Consider the following 20,202-nt stretch of genomic DNA (forward strand, 5'->3'; position numbering starts at 1 on the left):
CATTGATTTTTATCCACCCTGATCTACGTTATCTTTCCTTATACTTAAATATACATAAAGGAAGAAACAATAGTAAGGAAAAAACTATGAAGTTTTCATGATTTAGATCTTAAATTTCCATTCATTTTGATCTATTATAGATACATTATAGATCTATTACAAGCTTTAGTACTTGAAGGATCCGCAAATTAGCTATTAAGTATACATGCAACTTTAGTCAACTTTAGGTTCCTGGACATCATTTAGAAACCAATGTGTTCAGAAAGACTGAATTTTTTACAAAAAGTTGTTTTACTTGGCATCAACTGTAGAAAATAAAAGGGTGAGAGAGAATGTGTGTGAGATTTACACACAGGGGCATCAGGAGAGATTTTTTTAAAAATTAAGACCAGAATCAGTTGTTTTGACTCTCTGTTGTCTAAGAACAGACTGCATCTTCCATTCATCTTTTAAAATAATTCTGCCTTTGAGGTAATGCAATTAATAGCAACTGGAACTTAGAAGGCTAATATGGGAAACAGCTTCTGTCAAACAGAGCAGGCTGTTTTTCAGTCAGGATGTTCTCCTGTTAAAAAGAAATGGCTGCTTGACACAGACACCATTTTACAAAATAAAACTGAAATCACAAGATCTGACCCTGTCACAGAAGGACCCAGTAGCCTTGTGCTTTTTAAAGAAACATTTTTGTGAACATTTTTTGTTTTATCGGCTACCCAACTGAACCACATTTCAGAAAAGCACTTAAGTATGTGCTTAACGGTCACTTTAATGCCAAAATGTTTTGCTGGACCAGGATCTTTGTGTGAAAAAATGATGAACTAGTTAAAGGATATAAATAAGAACTTTCCACTCAAAATTACCATTAATGAATGCTGCAATAACGATTATGTAACTCAAATACTTAAAAAAACAAACACATTTGAAAAATAGATTAAAGCAACCTCACAAAATTTCACACATCTGCTCACCCAGAACGAGTAATTTTATTTTGTGACATCAGTAATATATCAATACTTTTTTCAATGTTATCATTATGTTAACTGCAGGAAAGGAGAATTTGTGCTTGAGAGATGGTAAATTTGTGATAATTTTGAGGCCAGATTAAAATATAGGTTTTAATTAATTAAACAAATGCTTCTGTGATATTTTGAATATCAGACACGGGCATGAAAGGAGGTAGATATCTGAGTGCTGACCAAATAAATGTTTATATAAGCCAGCTAGAAATATTTATATAAGCCATTTTAAATGTGTCATTTTTTTAAAACAGTGTTAATATTAAACAATATCTTATTTCATTATTTACCTCTTTTTGCTTTTTAATGATGACAGAAAATTCAGTGTAGGGAATCCTTGGATTTAATTCACATCCCATTAGAGTGGCTCCTTCATAATCCTTGATATAGCCAACATATTTTGCTTTTGGTACTTTAATATCTTTGGAGAAACCCTAAGAAATGATAAACTCAAATTGATACAAGACAATTTTCTGTTTACATTTATGAATTACAATCAGATTCATTACACTGTCAAAATGCCAAAAATATAAAGAGAGAGCTACAGACCATGGCCCCAGTTAGAGCATAAGTAGCTTTACACACAAGTAGTCAGTACTCACATGCAGGTTCATGGCCCATATCAGGAGTAGAAACTAAACTCCAAAGTGTAACCAGTTATGTTCGGGGGGGTGGGGGGGGGCGGAGAATGGAAGCAGGGAGACACACAGTTTTTATTCAAAGTAAGATGTTTATAGATGAGTATGAAGGCAACTTTCAGCTCTATTTCAACATTACATTAAAGGGTCTCAATCCTGCAGTCACTAGTCAGGCAAGGCTTCTGCTGAAGTCAATGAAAGTTTTGCCTAAGTAAGGCTGCTGCATTGTGCCCCAAAAGAACGACCCCCCGCCCCATAAAAATCAAGTGCAAAAAATAAAAAACAAAATATAAAACCAAAGAAAGTTCCAGAGATTAGAGCATACAGATCTCATAAAATCTGCAGGTACTGGGGACAGAACACCCTGCCCCGCCCCAATAATTCCCTGACAAAACAAGGACGGGGAAGTTTTCCTCCCCTTTGGCCACTTCCTTATGGATTTTCTTAGACTAGCGGAATCTGACTTGTTTTGTTTTTGTTAAAATTTGCCAATATAGGTCCCCAATTCTGCATTTGGGTCTGTCATCACAGACCCCTACATTCACATGGATTCACACTGAAGTTAACAGCACTGTGTATGGGTCCATAGTAGCAGACCCAAAACAGGACTGGTGCTTCAGTGCTGAACTGACTTTTTAGTTAGTATCTATTTTAAAGAAGGATCAAAGTAAGATTAAAACAGTCTCAGTCACCAAACACTAGACTAAAATTTTCTGCTGGCATAACTCACTGGTTTCAATATAATTTGTGAGCACAAAAGAGATACAAGATAAAGCTGTAAATCTATTTCTGTTCAGTGTGGTAAGCATACTGTATTCCCACATACATCTGTGCTACCTCAAACTCCTTCCAAAAACAGTGATTTATTAAGTGCATGGAGCTGATAACAGCTCTTTAACATACAATTAGGAAATCAGAAAGTCTGAATTTATCTTAACGAAGTTCAGCTGTGACTTCTTTTTAAAAAAAACACTTAATTGAGAGTATTATGTAATCTGCAAATACAATCAAATTTTTCCTACAAAATACACTGTTCTATAAAGATAGTACCTTAACTTTGGCTAACACAGAACATATTTTGTACATTAAAATAAAAAGACACTACACATTTTACACAGCTGCTTAGATACCACAAGCTGCTAATACATTTTACGTAGGCAATGCCTATGCTAGCACTTATGTTGGCAAATTTTGTGTCACTCGGGGGTGCAAAAAAACCACGCCCGAATGCCACAAGTTTTGCTGGCATAAGTGCTCATGTGCACAGCGGTTACGTCGGGGGGAGACGCTCTCCCGCCAACACAGCTACCACCACTTGTTGAGCTGGTTTTATTATGTCAATAGGGTAGCTCTCTGCCATCAGCATAACGCAGCTACACAAATCCAGTTACAGCTGTGCTGCTGTAAGCTTGTAACTGTAGACCTGGCCCGGCCATAGGGTTTCTACATTTCCATGTCTTACATTGGCTGAAGACTTTTCTTAGGCTGACTTACTTGTTTCTTGAAGTAGCCAATTGCATATTCGTCTGCATACGTGAGAAAGTTGAGAATGTTATGCTTGATGTGATACTCTTTCAGATGATTCATTAGGTGAGTTCCATAACCCTATGTGGAAATAGTTAAGGAAATTTATCTCATGAGAAAAACCTTTTTGGTGTTACATGTATTAGAAGCTATGGCTGTTCTTTGAAGGGAGTATTTCTCCAGAGCTGAACTCAAGGACCTCAGTTATTAGCAAAGACTGAACTATTTACAATACTTGGAAGGTCACATATGTGACCCAATGGACGACACAGAACGTCATAGCTTCTAATTATTGATTCACTTTTGATCTAAAAGAAACAACCTCAACTCCCTTGGGGAGTAGTGTGTTGATCGAGAGGTTATTTTTTCAGATAGTTGTAATTTAAGGTGAATATATCTCTATATAGTGTATTTAAGTTAAATATCAAGTATATAGATTCACAACCTTGGGGACTAACAAAGCTAAAGGTGTTCGGATGCTACAATGATATATCTGAGAAACAGATTCTTCCTTAAGACTTACTTTGGTCATGTCACTTACAAAACACTTTGTAATGGCTAGGCAGCTGATGTACTAAGAATGCTGGTTATTATGGTAATCATGACTGTTTCATTGTTACCTTGTCCTCTTACCCCTCTGCTTGTTCATTTTACCCACCTGTTGTTTTTCATCACATGCTAAGATTTTAGGCTTTTTTTATTCAGGTGCCATCTTTTTATTATATGTGCAGAGCACCTAGCCCAGTGGAGACCTGATCTCTGATTGGGGTCTCTAGGCACTACCACAATATAAATGAATAAATAATGAATAAAGATGTCCTCTGATGCCAAATAAAACAATTCCCAGTCTCATTCAGAAACAGAAGAGAATTATGCAATAATGTAGCTAAAAGTGAATAATCCTACAGGAAAATAAATATGCTATTTATATTTCCAAACTGTCCTATTCTTTTTCTCTTGCGATGAAAAAGAACTGATACAGACTAAACCCAGTAATCCTTCACTAATGAGACAGAGTATTTTATACTAACTGGACACAATGTAACTGAATTAATCATTCCTGCTTATGCTGCAATTATTGAGACAATGGATAAAAAACTGGAGTCTTTTAAAAATGTCTGGGAAACATATCTGGGGTCTCCTTATTTCATTGGAAGATTGGGAGACTTCTTATGCTTTGACATGAAATAGAACAATAAATTACAAAATGGAAAGTACAACATTACTCATGATTCACTATCTTTAATGGCCTCTGGAAAATGGCAACAAAATTATATCATAAATAAATAAATATTGGAAATTTAATACAGAATACTTAATAATGACACATGCTTGGAAAAGTCTGTCACTGTGGGGTATAATACCTTTGCACCAACTTATTTTCAGTGACTACCCTTTAAAAGTTTGGGGCCCTTTTACAGACTTCACATTTAAAATTACAACCCCAGATTATGTACTAAATTGCATATTTCTGAAATTTAAGTAAACTACTAAGATACTTGTTTCGCCCTTCAAAGAGTACAACTGGTATCAAATACGTGATTTGACAACTCATGGACCGTTGAGGGGTCCCAAAAGTTCTTTAGAAATTCTCAGAAGTGCACACGATATAAAGGGATTTTCAGTGTTCAAATTCTATATTCACAAGGGTTTAATTTAAATAGACGAAACCATGATCAAAATGTAATGAAAAATCATTTTTTACCTAAAAACTAGAGATGTGAATGCTAGTCAAGCTTATTTCTCTGTAGCAGAACAATCCAAACAGTAAGTTAGAGACTACGGGTATGTCTACACTGAAATTAGACACTCGTAGCTGGCCCATGCCAGTTGACTCCAGCTTGTAAGGCTCAGGCTAAGGGTTGTTTAACCAGTGTAGACATTCAGGCTCTGTCTGCAGCCTGAGCTCTGGGACCCTCCCACCTTGCTGGATTCTAGAGCCCAGGCTGAAGCCTGAGCCCAAACATCTACGCCACAATTAAACAGCCCCTTCACCCAAGCCAGCTGGCATGGGCCAGCCATGCGTTTTTAAATGCAGCGTAGACATACACTATGACATTTTCAGTGCCCATCATTCTCTGGTCACAATTTAGTGACCCATTTCAAGAGTTCTAAATTATTTTGTCTGACTGCTAACCCTGAGTGTCACATCTGAGGCTTTACGGAATTTTTTTAAAGTAATTCTGAGAATGACATTGGCAATTACATATACCTGGAACATTTTGTCCTAGAGATGATTTTTAATTTAGCCATCTTATTTTATGTAAATTTATTTCTTCAAATTTTATTCATTCTCACAAAAACTTCTGCAGCTGAATATTCATACAGAGAAATTAAGACACACAAGCTAGAATGCACATTGTACATAGAAGTCTCATGCAGCTACTTCAAAACTGTTTCAACTTTCAAAAGCCAAATTTAAAAAAAATAGTCCTCCATCTTACTTAGTCCAGCTATCTGAAAGTTCATAAAGATAGGAAGTACTTTTCAGCAGGAAGAGACCAAGATCCATTTGTAAAGATTTTCTTAGTTAGCTACTGGTGGTGGCCACCTTCCACAGAAAGGAACACAGGAAGCCCAGCTTTCAGATGTAGTTATCTCAAATATATATGTATGTTAACAGGCACTCAGGAGTGTAAAATTGATAGCTGTGCACCAAAGTGCTCATGCATATATTGTTTAAGCAGCTACTTTTGACAGTTGGCCTTTGTTAGTTTTATTTGGTTGGTTGTTTTTTAAAATGCTACCCCAGCAGAACTGTTACACAAAGTGTGTCAGCACAACTTTGTACTGAATCAGCAAAAGCCATTACACAGTGAACACACATTTTTCTAATTATTTAGTCTTACAAATATACATGTCTGGACTGTTATATTTTATTGTTCAGATCGGCTGAAATGCTGGATGAATCCCCTTGTGACAGACCGCCAGCTAAGAGAGTGAGTGAATCTCTCTCTCTAAAACTGGAGTTTAGTGAATCCAAGACTGAGGGAACACATTTAAGGCTGTAAAAGCATTCAGCTCCCACTCTGCTATTCCTCTACCCTGGCTCTTTGTTTTCAAGAGCCTGAATGTAGCACATAACTTCTGCCAACTCTGTGATGTGAACTCCAAATTAGTTTCATTCTCATCTATAAACACAGTTGACTGAACATACAGCTACAGCACCATCTAAAGGCAAGAGGTTGAAATCAAACAGCAATAATTTTGATTCACCTGAAATCCTCTGTTAAAAGGAAATCTGGTACTGTACTTTTACACTCTTCATTCTTTAAGCAGAGAGGTTCATTCTTCAGGCAATTTAGGTCAATATAGCTTTAGCGCTCGGGGGGCGTCAAAAATCCACACTCCTGAGCTCCATAGCTGTGCTGACCTAACCCCCAGTACAGACATAGCTAGGTCGACAGAAGAATGCTTCCATCAATCTAGCTACCGTTGCTTGGGGAGGTGGAGTTTCTATGGCAATGGAAACTCCCCTTCTGTCGCTCTAGGGAGCATCTACACTATGGGTGACACAGCAGCATAGCTACGGCATCCTAGCTGTGCCACTATAGTGCCCATAGTGTAGACATGGCCTAACATTTAAATACCCTTCAAGTACACACTAGTAGAATTATACAGCATGCTAGATGCAAGAATATACCCACTTTTTAAAAACTGTATTGTTAACTGAAGTGACTTAAGGTTGTGGTCGTAGCATTACTGTCTCACAAGCAGAATGCCCATTTTCGTTCAACTACGAATGTTACGATAAGCTGATATAAGGCCAGTCAGTGAAGACTGAAGAGTAAAGAGCCCAATAATGGGAGCCAACAGATTAGTATGTTGATGGAAGATGTTTTTAATTATTCTGAAGGGGGTGGTCCTCAGACCTATAACATTTTTAGGCAGTTGAATTGCTTTGTGTGTTAAATATATTGCCAAGTATTCTTGAACAGGAAAGGGAAGCGAGAAGACGGTGATTCCAAAATTATGACTATGACCCATTAGTGAGTTCTGGCCCCGCAGAACCCAAATAGACTTAATCAACCACTTCTAACATTGTCTTTACCTTGACTTGTTCATTAGAAGTCACAGCACAGAAAACAATCTCCGTAAATCCTTGAGATGGGAACATCCGGAAACAGATACCACCAATCACACGACCATCTTTTATTAATGCAAGGGTCTTGTGTTTTCTGAATGCATAAAATAATGACAGCCTTAGTTCATGGCCATAGCACAGGTGCCATCTTTCCCTCAGAAATTTATTCTTTGCTTTCCAAAAGCAATTATAAATGTCTTTGTTAAACCAAAGGAGTACTTGTGGCATCTTAGAGACTAACCAATTTATTTGAGCATAAGCTTTCGTGAGCTACAGCTCACTTCATCGGATCAATGAAGTGAGCTGTAGCTCATGAAAGCTTATGCTCAAATAAATTGGTTAGTCTCTAAGGTGCCACAAGTACTCCTTTTCTTTTTGCGAATACAGACTAACATGGCTGCTACTCTGAAATTTGTTAAATCAATTGCTTGTATCTATAGAACAGTTGCTGATTTAACTAACATCATGTTCCTCATCTACTGTAAAATGCCTTATAAAGAGTTTTCTTGCCTTTGTCACTATAAGTTATACAGTTATGTTGCATTTCTTATCACGACTGTACCCTGGCTAAATAAGAGATTAACAGAGCTTCAGGACATTCAGCCTTTACTACCAGATGCCTGATTCCCTGTGTGCATTCTACATAGCTTAAGTGATCAATTTCCAGCATAGGTGACCAGGCAGTCAATTATTATAGATATTTCTAAGCACCTATTCTCAAAAGCATGCAAAAATCAGAAGAAATATCCATTTCAGCAGCACTTACACCATGTGCTAACCATTAAAAGAACAAGACTGCCATCGGTAAACCCTTCATAACTGTCTATGGCAAGGTTCAAGAATTTTATTGCAAACTTCAAGGTCTGGGAAAATTTGCACTGCATCCATTCTCTGCACTAGCCAATAACCAGCTATTAATCGTTAACTTTTATGACAGCAACAATGAAAATTATTTCCAGATTTCTCACACCTTCTGATTATATCTACATTCAGTAAATTTGGAAAGTAGCAACCTGATATATTTGCTAGGCTCAATCTCTGTTTGAAATAATAAAGCAAGCATAGAACAGACATGCTTTCTGTCTTTTTTGTCCTGTAAATTGATCCTTTCCTGTCTATCTACCGCACATTACAGACTCTCATACATCAGAAAGAAGATACTAACGGATCAAAGACCAGGCGTGTAATGTACTCCTTTGGCATTCTGGGAAGCTGATGGGAGAATACGTTCTGTAAGCCAACTAGCCACATCATAATCTTTTTGTTTGGCTTCTGGTTCAGGGAATTTCCAACTACGTGAAATTCAATCACTCCCCGGCGCTCCTCTAGTCTTGCTGCTTCATCCCGGGCTGAATGTGCTGACAGAAAGTTAGTCTGTGTTGTGCAAGAGGGGAACAAAAATACATTTGAGAGAGTTTGAGGAGATACGGTCTTAATTTCACATCTATCAACAGGACAATCAAGAAATGTTCTAAGTCTCCCATTCATCCTTTTACAAACAGAGCTGCCTCTGGGTATTAAATAAAAAGTGATTCTGCCAAATAAGCCTGACAGAGTTTTGATTTTATTACTTTCCATAATTACACAATTACTTTAAGAATTTGAAAACAACATTTCATTTTCTTCTAATTTTGCTTCTAAAATCTGACAGTTGTGTGTCTATATCCGAATGGAGTGGAAACTAATACAGCCAATTTGTTTAGCAACTTCTACTTGTATAACACCTTACCATGCCGAAATATTTTTGCTTTTACATGGGTGTAGCGGGACAGTTACCCCACTCTGGTGGAAAAAAGCTAGGCTGATTCCTGTTATAAGGGCTCAGGGAGGAGATGGGTCAGAGTCTCCTCTAGCTGTGGAGAAAGAAGGACCTGGCTGCCTGGGAGCTCAGGGTACCAGGAGTAGAGGAGTGCTGGGGAGCTCCAACCTGGCAAATCTCCCAGTTGCGGGCCTTACTAAAGGCCAAAGCAGGTACTGGGGTTGCAGAGGTGCAGCCTGGGGTTAGGCAGAGGCAGCTGGCCCAACGCCTTTGCCGATGATGAGTGGCCTTTACAGACTGCCGTTTGCCTCAGCGAGCGGGGTCTAACTGACAACTGCCAGTAGCCCCTGACGCAAGGTGGGTGTAGAGGGTTGGGGGTTCCCCTGGGAGGGAAGACCTAGGGGAGGGGGTACTGCAGTAGGCAGAACCCCAGGGTAAGGGGCACCAGGGTCTGGGACGGACACGGGGGCCTGAGACAGGTGAGACACCAGCCAGCAGAGGGCGTTCCAAAGCTGGAGTTGAGCTAATTCCCAAGACGACCAGCAGGAGGCGCCACGCTGGTGAGTCTTCAACCTCAGCATCAACTGCAATCAGCATCTACTGCGGAAGTCTGAAAATAGTATTTAATTGCTACTCTAGCAATACTGGAAAAAATACTTTTTGTAGGCCCTATTAAAATTGTGGCTATATTTTGTTTTTAAATTTTTAGCTTTATCATAGTGAATTAAATGAACAGGTAATGAAAGCTCATCACAGTTACTCACAGTGAACAAGCCTGAGGTACTCCCAACCACCTATCCTTTAAAATGTGATTGAAAAGGTTAAAGATAGTTGTTGGATACTAAAATATTTCTAATGCTGTCTGGGAAAACCCACATACTTATTTGTATAGTCAGTGCTCCTTGGAACTAACACACTACAGACATAGGACTGTCACCAATTACACAGTAATTGCCCACAGTAACGTTTATTTTGCACTAGACCAGACTTCCATGCACTGTTTGCTTTCCAGGGCAAAGTTTAGCTGCTGAGCATCCAGTCACTGTCAGGCCCTGCGTCCTGATTGTCCCAACATTCACAATGAACATACCCATCAATCAGATTACAAAATTTGGGAAAGAACTTTGTAAAAGCTCCAAATCTTCTGCAGTCTCTGGCTGAAACTCGGCAAATATGAAAGACTGGCAAAACATAATCAAGAGGAGAGTGAGGAGAAGGAAGAGCTGGCAATGCAAACCAAAAAATGTGTGCAATGTTGTGGTGTGTATGCTAATGTAGAAAATAGGTAGAATGCAATTCAGTCTCCCATGTCCCGTTCCCCGCCCCCCTGTTAAGGAAAAAGCTATAGGAGAAAAAGCAAAGAAGTTGTTTCATTTTTGAGCCTCAGCACATCTACATATTCACTAAAGAAAAATCGACCCTGCTGTGATTGGGAGAAGTTTCAAATCTGAATCTAATATTCTGCTACAAGATTTGTACCAACTTCACCCATGTCTTAAAGTAACAAGAGAAAATATGAAACATCTGCAATTAACAATGAAGTATTATAGAACTGCTCTGTAGTAAAAGTACCTCGTAAAACAAGCTGTGAGCAATGAGTTGCTGAAGCATTTCTTTGCTACCACTGGTATCAAAGTGTCTTTGTAAATGGTACATATTATATAACAAAAGATTTTTTTTTACTCTCTATTTATTGTTCTGTCAAACAATGCATTTCATTTGAGAAACAGACCAAATATTTTCCTTCATTTTAAGTAAAGAGAAACAAGGCATGATAATTATAATGGATCCTTAAATTCTAGTAGTTTATATTGTCCCATTTGTGTTGTAATGGTTACAAAAGTGAACCGTCAATATTGCCAGGTCTATATTTCTCACCTCTGGCCCCAGCATCGCAGCTGGATCTGTAATTGTTGACATCACTTCATTGATCAATTCAATAGGAATATCTCCTACAACTCTGGGCCTTTTTGAATCTTCCTGAGAATAAGGTTCAGTGTTCTTTCTCTTCTCTCCTACACAGCCAAATCAGAACAAAAAGAAAGGATAATTTAAAGGCCAAACAGGTTGCCACAGACACAGAACATATTCATTCCATTTATAAGACAAAAGCAGCAAGAAATTAGCCTAGTGAATGCTGCAGTGGATCTGAGCAAGCACAAGCAGGCAGTCAATCACTTTCCTAATGCAACTGATTTCTGTAAATGAACTAAGATTTGAGGTGCTTTTTCAGCAATGCCAGAAGTCAATTTTACAATTCACGGTACTGACGTGATCAATCTTTATATTAATAAGTCTGTACTAGGCATGAATCCATTACTCAGAGCCCTAGGAAATCACTACAAGTCTTGCTAAGAAACCACACTATATGCTTAAGTTGCAACTGAGCTACCACTGAACTAATGCAGGCAGCTGGAATTTAGCTGCCAGATTTGTGGATGGTACATGAGTGAGAACAGAATTCAGCTCTGTCTTAAATAGCTCTCCACAAACCTGTCCCATAATGATTAAATATCTTCCCACTGCTATTTAACGTGTAGTTATGGTATGAGGAGTGACTAAAAATGGCACCTTCTCTGACTCAACATATCTGCTCACTGCATGGCTTTACTGACCAAAACAAATTTTCACTCCAGTCTGCACTAAAGAGACAATATAGCTATTTAAGACAGAGCTGGATTCTGTTCTCACTCATGTACCATCCACAAATCTGGCAGCTGAATTCCAGCTGCATAATCTATTACTTGTTGTGTAACAAACAGGAAGAAAAGAGCTTAGCTTTCAGGTCCCCTGCTGTATATGCTAGGCTGGCATTTAAAAAATAAACATGTTTTGATTTGCAGTATTAACTGCTTAAATATGAAAGTCCTTGAGAGGATACCCCAACGATGTCAGTTTAATAATTGCCTGTTTGCCTTTAGCTGCACTTTAATCTTCTCCTATTGTTGTTGGCAGCATGTTGTGTGTCTAAGCACTATGGGACTAGGCTATGAATCATCAATTTAGACCATGTTCTTGCTTTAGTTGGTTTGCATTCTAACATTAGTACTAGATTTTGTTGAGTGTTTTTAATTTCATTTCTTTTAAAAACCTGGAAATAGAAAGAAAGGTCACTGGTATGTTTGTTTATATCAAATTATCATATGTAAACATCACCAGTGCAACATTGTCTTTATGCTGGAACGTCAGCACTGACTTGAGGACATACATACGTTCGCTTGAACCACTTTTATTTCCATAAATTCACATTAAAGCCATTTTGCTTCTGATCATCACAATGGCCTCTTCAGAGATTTGTTTTGCCACCATCTTGAAATCACATCAACCTCACAGACGTGCACTAGCATTGTTACGAGCATTTGGGGATGACAAGAAACCCCAATAAAGTGAATAGTGGATTAGCACAATCACAGAAAAGTTCTGAAAAGCTTCCCACACTTAGGAGCCAATAGTTAGGGCCCTACCAAATTCTTGGCCACGAAAAATGCGTCATGGGCCATGAAATCAGGTCTCCCCCCATGAAATCTGGTGTTTTGTGTACTTTTACCCTATACTATACAGCATTTCTCAAATTGGGGGTCCTGACCCAACAGGTGGTTGTAGGGGGTCAAAAGGTTATTTTTGGGGGGTCATAGTATTGCCACCCTTACTTCTGTGCTGCCTTCAGAGCTGAGCGGCCAGAGAGCGGCGGCTGCTGACTGAGGGCCCAGCTCTGCAGGCAGCAGCGCAGAAGGGTGGCAACACAACATGCCGTCCTTAATTCTGCTCTGCTGCTGGCAGCGGCTCTGCCTTCACAGTTGGGCTCCTGGCCAGCAGCCGCCGCTCTCCAGCTGCCCAGCTCTGAAGGTAGCGCTGCCGCCAGCAGCAGTGCAGAAGTAAGGGTGGCGGCAACATAACCCTCCCTACAGTAACCTTGCGACCCCCCCACCCCACAACTCCTTTTCAGGTCAGGACCCCTACAATTACAACACCATGACATTTCACATTTAAATAGCTGAAATCATGAAATTTATGATTTTTAAAATCCTATGACCGTGAAATTGACCAAAATGGATCGTGACTTTGGTAGGGCCCTACCAATAGTACATATTTTCGCCATTTTCTTCAAAACATCAGAAGTTTACTAAATCCACTTCCCTTTAAAAAATTAACTCAAGTAATTTTACCCAAAACTTGATATAACAGTGAAGCCAGTTATGTCTTACATGTTGTGATATCTTAGAACTAAATATCCACAATTGATGTTTTTTAACTCATTGTGGAAACAAAAGTGCAGCTGGTCTGACAGTACATATATATATATATATATATATATATATATATATATCGTATTTCAAACATATGTAACTTTAAGAAACCAAGATATTAAAACCCCCAATCAAAATACAATAGAAACAACACTGGTGTTAATTATAGACTGAGATGTAATGTAGTAAAGGCAGACTGAAGACTGTTTTTAAAAATGAGTTAAATGCTGAATCTCCCAAATAGCAAGGGGCAGAGATTATCCACTATATGGCTAATTGTAAATTTATCTTTTATTTGTGTTAGGTCACAGTTCTCTGGCTTCCACTCTGCTATGATGTCCCAATAAGCATCATACTGAGATGTTACAGCTTTCAGGTAAACACACTGGTGCACAGAGACAACATATGAAGGGAAGGGGTCTGGGTTAAGATTTTTTTTTATTGTGTTGCAAACATTTTTGGTTGTTGTTTTTTTAATTGTCTCACTTTGTAATCCAAATAGCATATGCTGATACATGCTGGAGCACAGCAGTGGAATGGAAGCCGGTAACATGACTTCAAAGGACTTTAAACTACAAGAAAAAAGCAAGTTCATAAACAGTTATCTGCTGATATCCCTCTGCTTCCTACTACTTGGAACATTATGCATCTGACCCTAAAAGTGCGTCATTTTTCAAAAAAAATGTTTGGGTCACCTGTGATTTTTTTCTTCTGGATTAACATGGGAGTTTTAAATCGTATCTGTAAACAAAACAATAGTCCAGTAAATAACTGAGAGTTTGAACTAAACTGGGCATCATTTTGCTTTCCGTTACAGTGGATATGTTCACCAGAGTTCGACATGTGGTGAATGCTATGTTGTAATTTGTCTACATTAGAAAGGACACCAATTCTTTAAAGTTGACTTGTTTTCTCTGGTCCAGCAAGGAACAAGGTCTGGATTTCAGCTATGCCACAGCTATTAAAAGCAAAGAAAACTATAGGTTTGACACAACATAAAGTCATGTTGTGATAATTAGGCTGAACAGAAGACAAGATCAACTTCCTTTCAAGTTACCTAGAGCTGGGTCATGGCAAGAAGAAACTTTGCAAGCAGGACTCATACTTCCACTGTTGGGTTGTTCTAGAGATGAAGGACTTGCATTATACGAAACAGACCTTGCCACAGGGGGAGGACTGATAACTGCAACAATATAAAAGAGAAAGAACGTTCAAGACATTAGAATTCACCACAACGTTGACTGGAAGAACAAACAAACAACTTCAAAGAGTTACACTGGTAGCAAGTATCCAATGGGTTTTCAACAGCACTCCATGCTATGTAGTGCAATCAAAAACCAGGGTACAGAATGCTATTTGTGTCTATTTTTAGAAGGGGTTTTTTATTCTGATTTCTTTTATTGTATTTTAAAATTTGATACTGCACAGCAAGCCACATTCCTTGATGCGCAGATGGGGATTTACGAACTATATCTTCTAAAAGCTTCCAGGTAACAAATACAGCTCTAACACTTTCCATTGTCTTACAGAGCTAATTTTACTCAACTGCCAATGTCAGGCTTTATTCCTCTGCAGTGTTGTGCAAATGCTAGTAAAAATGGGCTTCCTCAACATACCTACCTAGCTAGTTGGCATTCTGCCACGTCAAGAAACGATTTGCAGCCAGTTCTCAAGGGTCTTCTAGGAAAAGATGTAAGATTTCACTCAAGTGCATTCCACTTATACTACTTGGTCTTGCCTCAGCACACGGGGCTGGACTTGATGACTGTCTGATGTCTCTTCCAGTCCTACATTGCTATGATTCTATGAACGTGCGATCCAAACCGAATCCAATGAAAATGACTCTTATGGCACCACTTAAAGCTGTACAATTATTTTTCAAAATAAAAAACGCACACTTCTCCACCCCTTCTCAAATAGATTTAATTCCACAGGCTCAGATTTGTTTACTGCCATTAATCATTTTCTAACAAGGTGGTTCCTTGGAAACTGGACACATGCAGTCTCTCTCTTTGTAAACCCTTACTGTTATGGCCTCAAAAGCAGCAGGCCCCCTTTCAATTGTTTTCTGAAACATTCATGAGGGAAGAACCTGGCTACTTTGACACCGAAGGAGTACAGGTCAAAATTTGAAGTGTACTGAAGATTAGCTGGTGAAATGACCTTTATGACCAAGATACATTTAGCGCTATATTGGGCCTCTCTCTTAAACCATTCATAAACAGGATAGATTAGGTGGGGGTGGGGGGCATCTTAGTATAATTTCACTTGGCCCTTTAACAATTTAGCAATTTTTATAGATATATTTTTCAACAGGTGTCCTCCACCCCAACCTCGCAATGCCCATATATGATCAGATACTAGTTAGAAACTAGGAATTACTCAAAGTTACATGCTTGTCCCAATAGAAGGGTCCCTAATATGTGGTAAGAGCCCCATTATCAGAGACACCAGGCATGGTATGGGGCAGGATGTGTCAATGGACACCAGGCAATGCTTGAGGGAGCTCTGAAAAAACAAGACAGCTAAAGTACATATGACAGCAACAAGATATAAAATGTTCTGAGGTAAGACACCATTTGTATGCCTTTGTGGAGTATTTCATCAGGAGAGTATTTCATCATTCCATGAGGAACCAGAGAGACTGCTTCCTGTGTACATCTGGCCATGGACTGATATTCAAGCTACCAGTTTTAACAGAAGCTTCCACATAAATCTGCAGTTCCAGTACTGCCTCTTACAATTATACCATTTTCTCTCAGTGGAAGATTTTGTAGATGTAGAGTGTTCTTTATATAGTCTCTCCCTGACCCTGTCCTAAATGCAGATTACCTGTTTGGATTCCTAGCTGGCCAGTTCGAGAAGAGGACACCATGAAATCCTGATCCCAAATAGGAGAATTCTGACTATACACCTCTTCCTCTAGCATGGATAGAAACCTAAATGCAGAAATACAGAGGCAATGTTAAACACCACAGAATTACTCCTACCCAAAGGAAGATAGGCCTTCCTTCAGAATAATCATTAAAATCTTTTGAATACAGAATGAAGAAACTGGTGATTCTACAACTGAACATTGCTGGACAGTTTTTTAAATTATTTTTTAATAAAATACCCATGATGAACGTGTAAAACCTGAGGTTATACACCTTAACTAGAAGTAAATGTTTCCTCTACTAAAACGTTTTTCGATCACAGATGGCATACTGCATTTACATAGCACAAGTGAGGGCAGCAATAGGAGAGCTGTGTGTTGACAAGCAAGAGTGTGTTGGTCTTATGCAACTGCAACACATGCTTTTCCGATTCATTCTGAAAAATCTAGTATTTAGCACAAGTTTGCTAAAAAATCCCACTAGCACTAGCCATTTACATTGGCCTTATGAAAACACTTACATGTAAGTGCGTAATTACACCTAGTGCTTATATGACATTTTAAAAATTAGTCTGTACGTTTAGAAAAAATGAACGTACTTTACACTCTTTTATGGAATGTCTCACAAGCATAACACTCAAGTGTTACACATCAGAACATCCAGCATGCCTTCATAGGACCACGACAGCAATTCCCTTTCATAGCTCAGACAGCGGCACATCCTCTGGATAGGTCTACACTGAAGCTGGGCCATGTAATTCCTAGCTCTGTTACACATACACGCACAGTTTTGACTGCACTAGCGTGCTAAAAATGGCAGTGAGACCACAATGGCACAGGCTAGACACTTGGTTATGCAGCAAGGATCTCAGACAGCACTGTCCTCAGGCGGCTGGCTTGAGCTGCCACCCATGCCTCCATGGCCACATTGTGACTTTTCGTGTGCTAGCTTGGTGTGTGTGTGTCTGCCCGAGCTGGGAACAACAACTCCCCCTGCAGTGCAGTCGTACCCTGTGGTACCCAGAAGGGTTTTTAGAGGCCAGAAGCTTAACAGCACACAATTTTACTCTCTAGAGGAGTCCTTATTTATGTGAATTGTCCAACTGAAATCAAATGTGATCATTTGAGTGAGAAATCAGTTAAACTGACTCAGGATCCAGGGATGAATTTCCCTGAGGCTTTAAAGGTCAAACCAGTAACCTAGGCAGTTTCAAAAGAAGATTTAAAGTCGTTGCAGGTGCTGCCCCAAGGTCCCCCTGCCACATTTTGTGGTTTTACCACCTCATTTTTTGTTTGTAAATGTTTTTCTCTGCCATATCCTCATGTGAGAGACCTCACAAAACAACTGGGAAACTGACTTTGTAGGAGATTCAGTGACACTATGTAAAGTGCTGCCAAGGGCACTAAGAAAAAAGGCTGAAGATGCAATTGTTACTCCATGTCTTTCCTTCTTCGACCTCAACTACTCTCATCTCCAGTGTCCCCTGTAACCACAGCAAGTACCAGATTTCAGAGGGACTTTGGGAGTAAATGCAGCTGGACTGTTAATAGGTTTTTAATGCTGGAAGACCATCTGATTGTATAAATTTAAAACCGAAACCACCTTCTCCATCCACACACACACACACACACACGTAAATATGCACATGTACACAGTCCCAGACACTAGACAGTGGACACAGACACACATACACAGACACCACTCAGTTCCCAAGTGATATCTCACTGAAATAAGAACGTAGATCATCACGGCCAAGTCTTTGTTGGATCATATGACCTGGGATCAGGTCCCAGCTCTGCTTTCCCATATCTGTGGCTCAGTTTCCCCACTGTAAAATAGGCAGATAATGAGACTAACTACCTTTGTACAGTGCTTTGCAAGTTCCAGATCAATAGCTGCTACAGAAGCACTGAGTATTAAAGGCTACACATACCTCCCAAGAGCTCAGTCCAGTTTTAACCCTTATTCTGTTCCTTCCTTTTTTCAGTATTAATAACAAACATTATTAATAATTATAATTTATAATTATTTGTATTACATTAGCATCTAGAGGCCCCAAGTGATATCAGGATCCACAACGCTAGGTGCTGCAATATCACACAATAAGAGACAGTCCATGCTCCCAAGAGTTTATAAGCTAAATAGACAAGAGAGAGAAGGAGGGTGTGAGGGAACAGAGGCCCAGAGTGGGAAGGTGACTGGCCAAGATCACACAGCAAGTCAGGGGCAGAGCCAGAAACAGAACCCAGGACTTCTGGGAAGAAGACTGAGAAGTGACTTGATCATGGTGTTTTAATGCCTGGATTTGGTTTAAATATCAGGTACATAGGGCTCTTTAGCACAACAAGAACCAATGGCTGGATGCTGAAGCCAGACAAATTCCCATTAGAAATAAGGCCCACATTTTTAACAATGTGGGTGAATAGCCATTGGAACAAAGTCCCAAGAGCTGTGATGGATTCGAAATCTCTAGATGCCTTCGAATCCAGACTGGATGCCTTTCCGGACAATGTGCTTTGGTCAAACACAAATTATGGGGCTCAATCTAAGGATAACCGGAAGAAATGTAATGGCCTGTATTATACAGGAGGGCAGGGTAGATGATCTAATGAGCGCTTCTGGCTTAAAAAAACAAACAAAAAAACCAAAGCTATGAATCTATGAGTAAGGACTACTCAGTAAGGCAGGGATGTGGTTCCCTGTTCCCAGCCAATGGGAGCTTTGGAGGAGGTACCCACTTTCTGCCCCCTCTCCCCCAGGGGCAGCAGGTACATGGTGCCCGCTGCTTCCTGAAGTGGGGCCCGCAGCGCCATGGGGGTAGCAATCCCGGGGGCTGGATCCAGCCCGCAAGCCGTAGTTTGCCCACCCCTGCAGTAAGGGGTTGCAGGACTGAGTCCCAGGATTGTATTTTAGACATAGTACATTTATACACATATATGACACCTGGGGAGTCAACTGATATCCACTATAATTGAAAATGGCTATATAATGTTTTAAGCAGTTTAAACCCACCCCCTAACCATTTTTCAGTCATACTGACCGTGAGCATCACAAGAAGTTAAAGTCTAGTCCAGGCTGTTTACAGGTGTCAGAAATATTGAATGTACATGCCCAGGACACAGTGGTCCTTATACTCCCCTCATTGCCTAGACACCCACAGATATAACATGTGTATACTTACATTGTGTCATTGTGTCACCATAAACTGGTACCTCAGAAAATACTTCTGAATTAACCCTCCTAATTTTCTTTTTAAAATACTACATTATCTTGGTTAAGAAAATAACAACCTCTGGGTACGTCTACACTGCAACAAGAAACCCACGGCGCTGCATCTCAGAGCCTAAGTCAGCAGACTCTTGCTTGTGGGGCTCAGGCTGCAGAGCTAAAAATAGCAGTATGGACGTTTGGGCCGCCTGTGGCCACGGTGGCAGCATTTGAGAAACACTGCCCTAGAACACTGGTGTTATAATTATAACTAAATCACTTTACAGCATAGACTCTCACGTGGTCTCAGAGCCTGGACTTCACCCACGCCTGAATGCCCACACTGCCATTTTATAGCCCACATCCCAAGCCCTGCAAGCCCACGTCAGCTGACCTGGGCCAGGAGCAGCAGCTGTGCCACAGGTCTTTTACTGCAGTCTAGACATAGCCAGGGGTTCTCACAAGAAATTTTTTGGTGGCCTCAGAGTGCGGCCACCAACTATTGCTGGTGACCACTCTGACAATTTTTCCTAAAATACTTAATTAACAAATAAATATGCCCATATACATGTCCAAATCATTATAATTTATTTATGCAGGGTTTTTTGGCAGACTCAATAATAAAAATAATGTACAGTTTTCTCTGTTCTTTACTGGACCTAAACAGAATAGAAACAAATACTGTGTTTTTTAAGCCTTGCTAGCTAGTAAGTCTGTTTGTGTGAAAAGTGGTATTTGTATTTTGTTAATATCACTTTTCACAGCAGCAGATGTGCTAGCTAGCAGGGAGGCAGTGAAAAGTGATATTAACAAACATACAAATATCATTTTTCACAACAGACTTACTCAGC

The 20,202-nt window shown here is 39.6% G+C and overlaps 1 protein-coding gene across 8 annotated transcripts in view; it reads right to left on the reverse strand.

The window, feature by feature from the left end:
* The window catches only part of KAT2B (lysine acetyltransferase 2B), an 80,948-nt gene that overhangs the window by 14,581 nt on the left and 46,165 nt on the right, over positions 1–20,202 (reverse strand). For 7 of the 8 annotated variants that reach the window (XM_073333503.2, XM_073333507.1, XM_073333501.2 and 4 more), the window contains 7 exons: positions 16,101–16,207; positions 14,326–14,451; positions 10,900–11,036; positions 8,428–8,636; positions 7,230–7,356; positions 3,149–3,259; positions 1,307–1,450 (listed from right to left, as the gene is read on the reverse strand). In XM_073333503.2, the coding sequence (XP_073189604.1) occupies positions 1,307–1,450; positions 3,149–3,259; positions 7,230–7,356; positions 8,428–8,636; positions 10,900–11,036; positions 14,326–14,451; positions 16,101–16,207 (961 nt within the window). The remainder of the gene's footprint in view (positions 1–1,306; positions 1,451–3,148; positions 3,260–7,229; positions 7,357–8,427; positions 8,637–10,899; positions 11,037–14,325; positions 14,452–16,100; positions 16,208–20,202) is intronic. The other variant, XM_073333502.2, reaches the window with a different exon arrangement.

The sequence above is a fragment of the Lepidochelys kempii genome, chromosome 2 (assembly GCF_965140285.1).
Source record: "Lepidochelys kempii isolate rLepKem1 chromosome 2, rLepKem1.hap1, whole genome shotgun sequence".
NCBI classification, from domain to species: Eukaryota; Metazoa; Chordata; order Testudines; family Cheloniidae; genus Lepidochelys; species Lepidochelys kempii.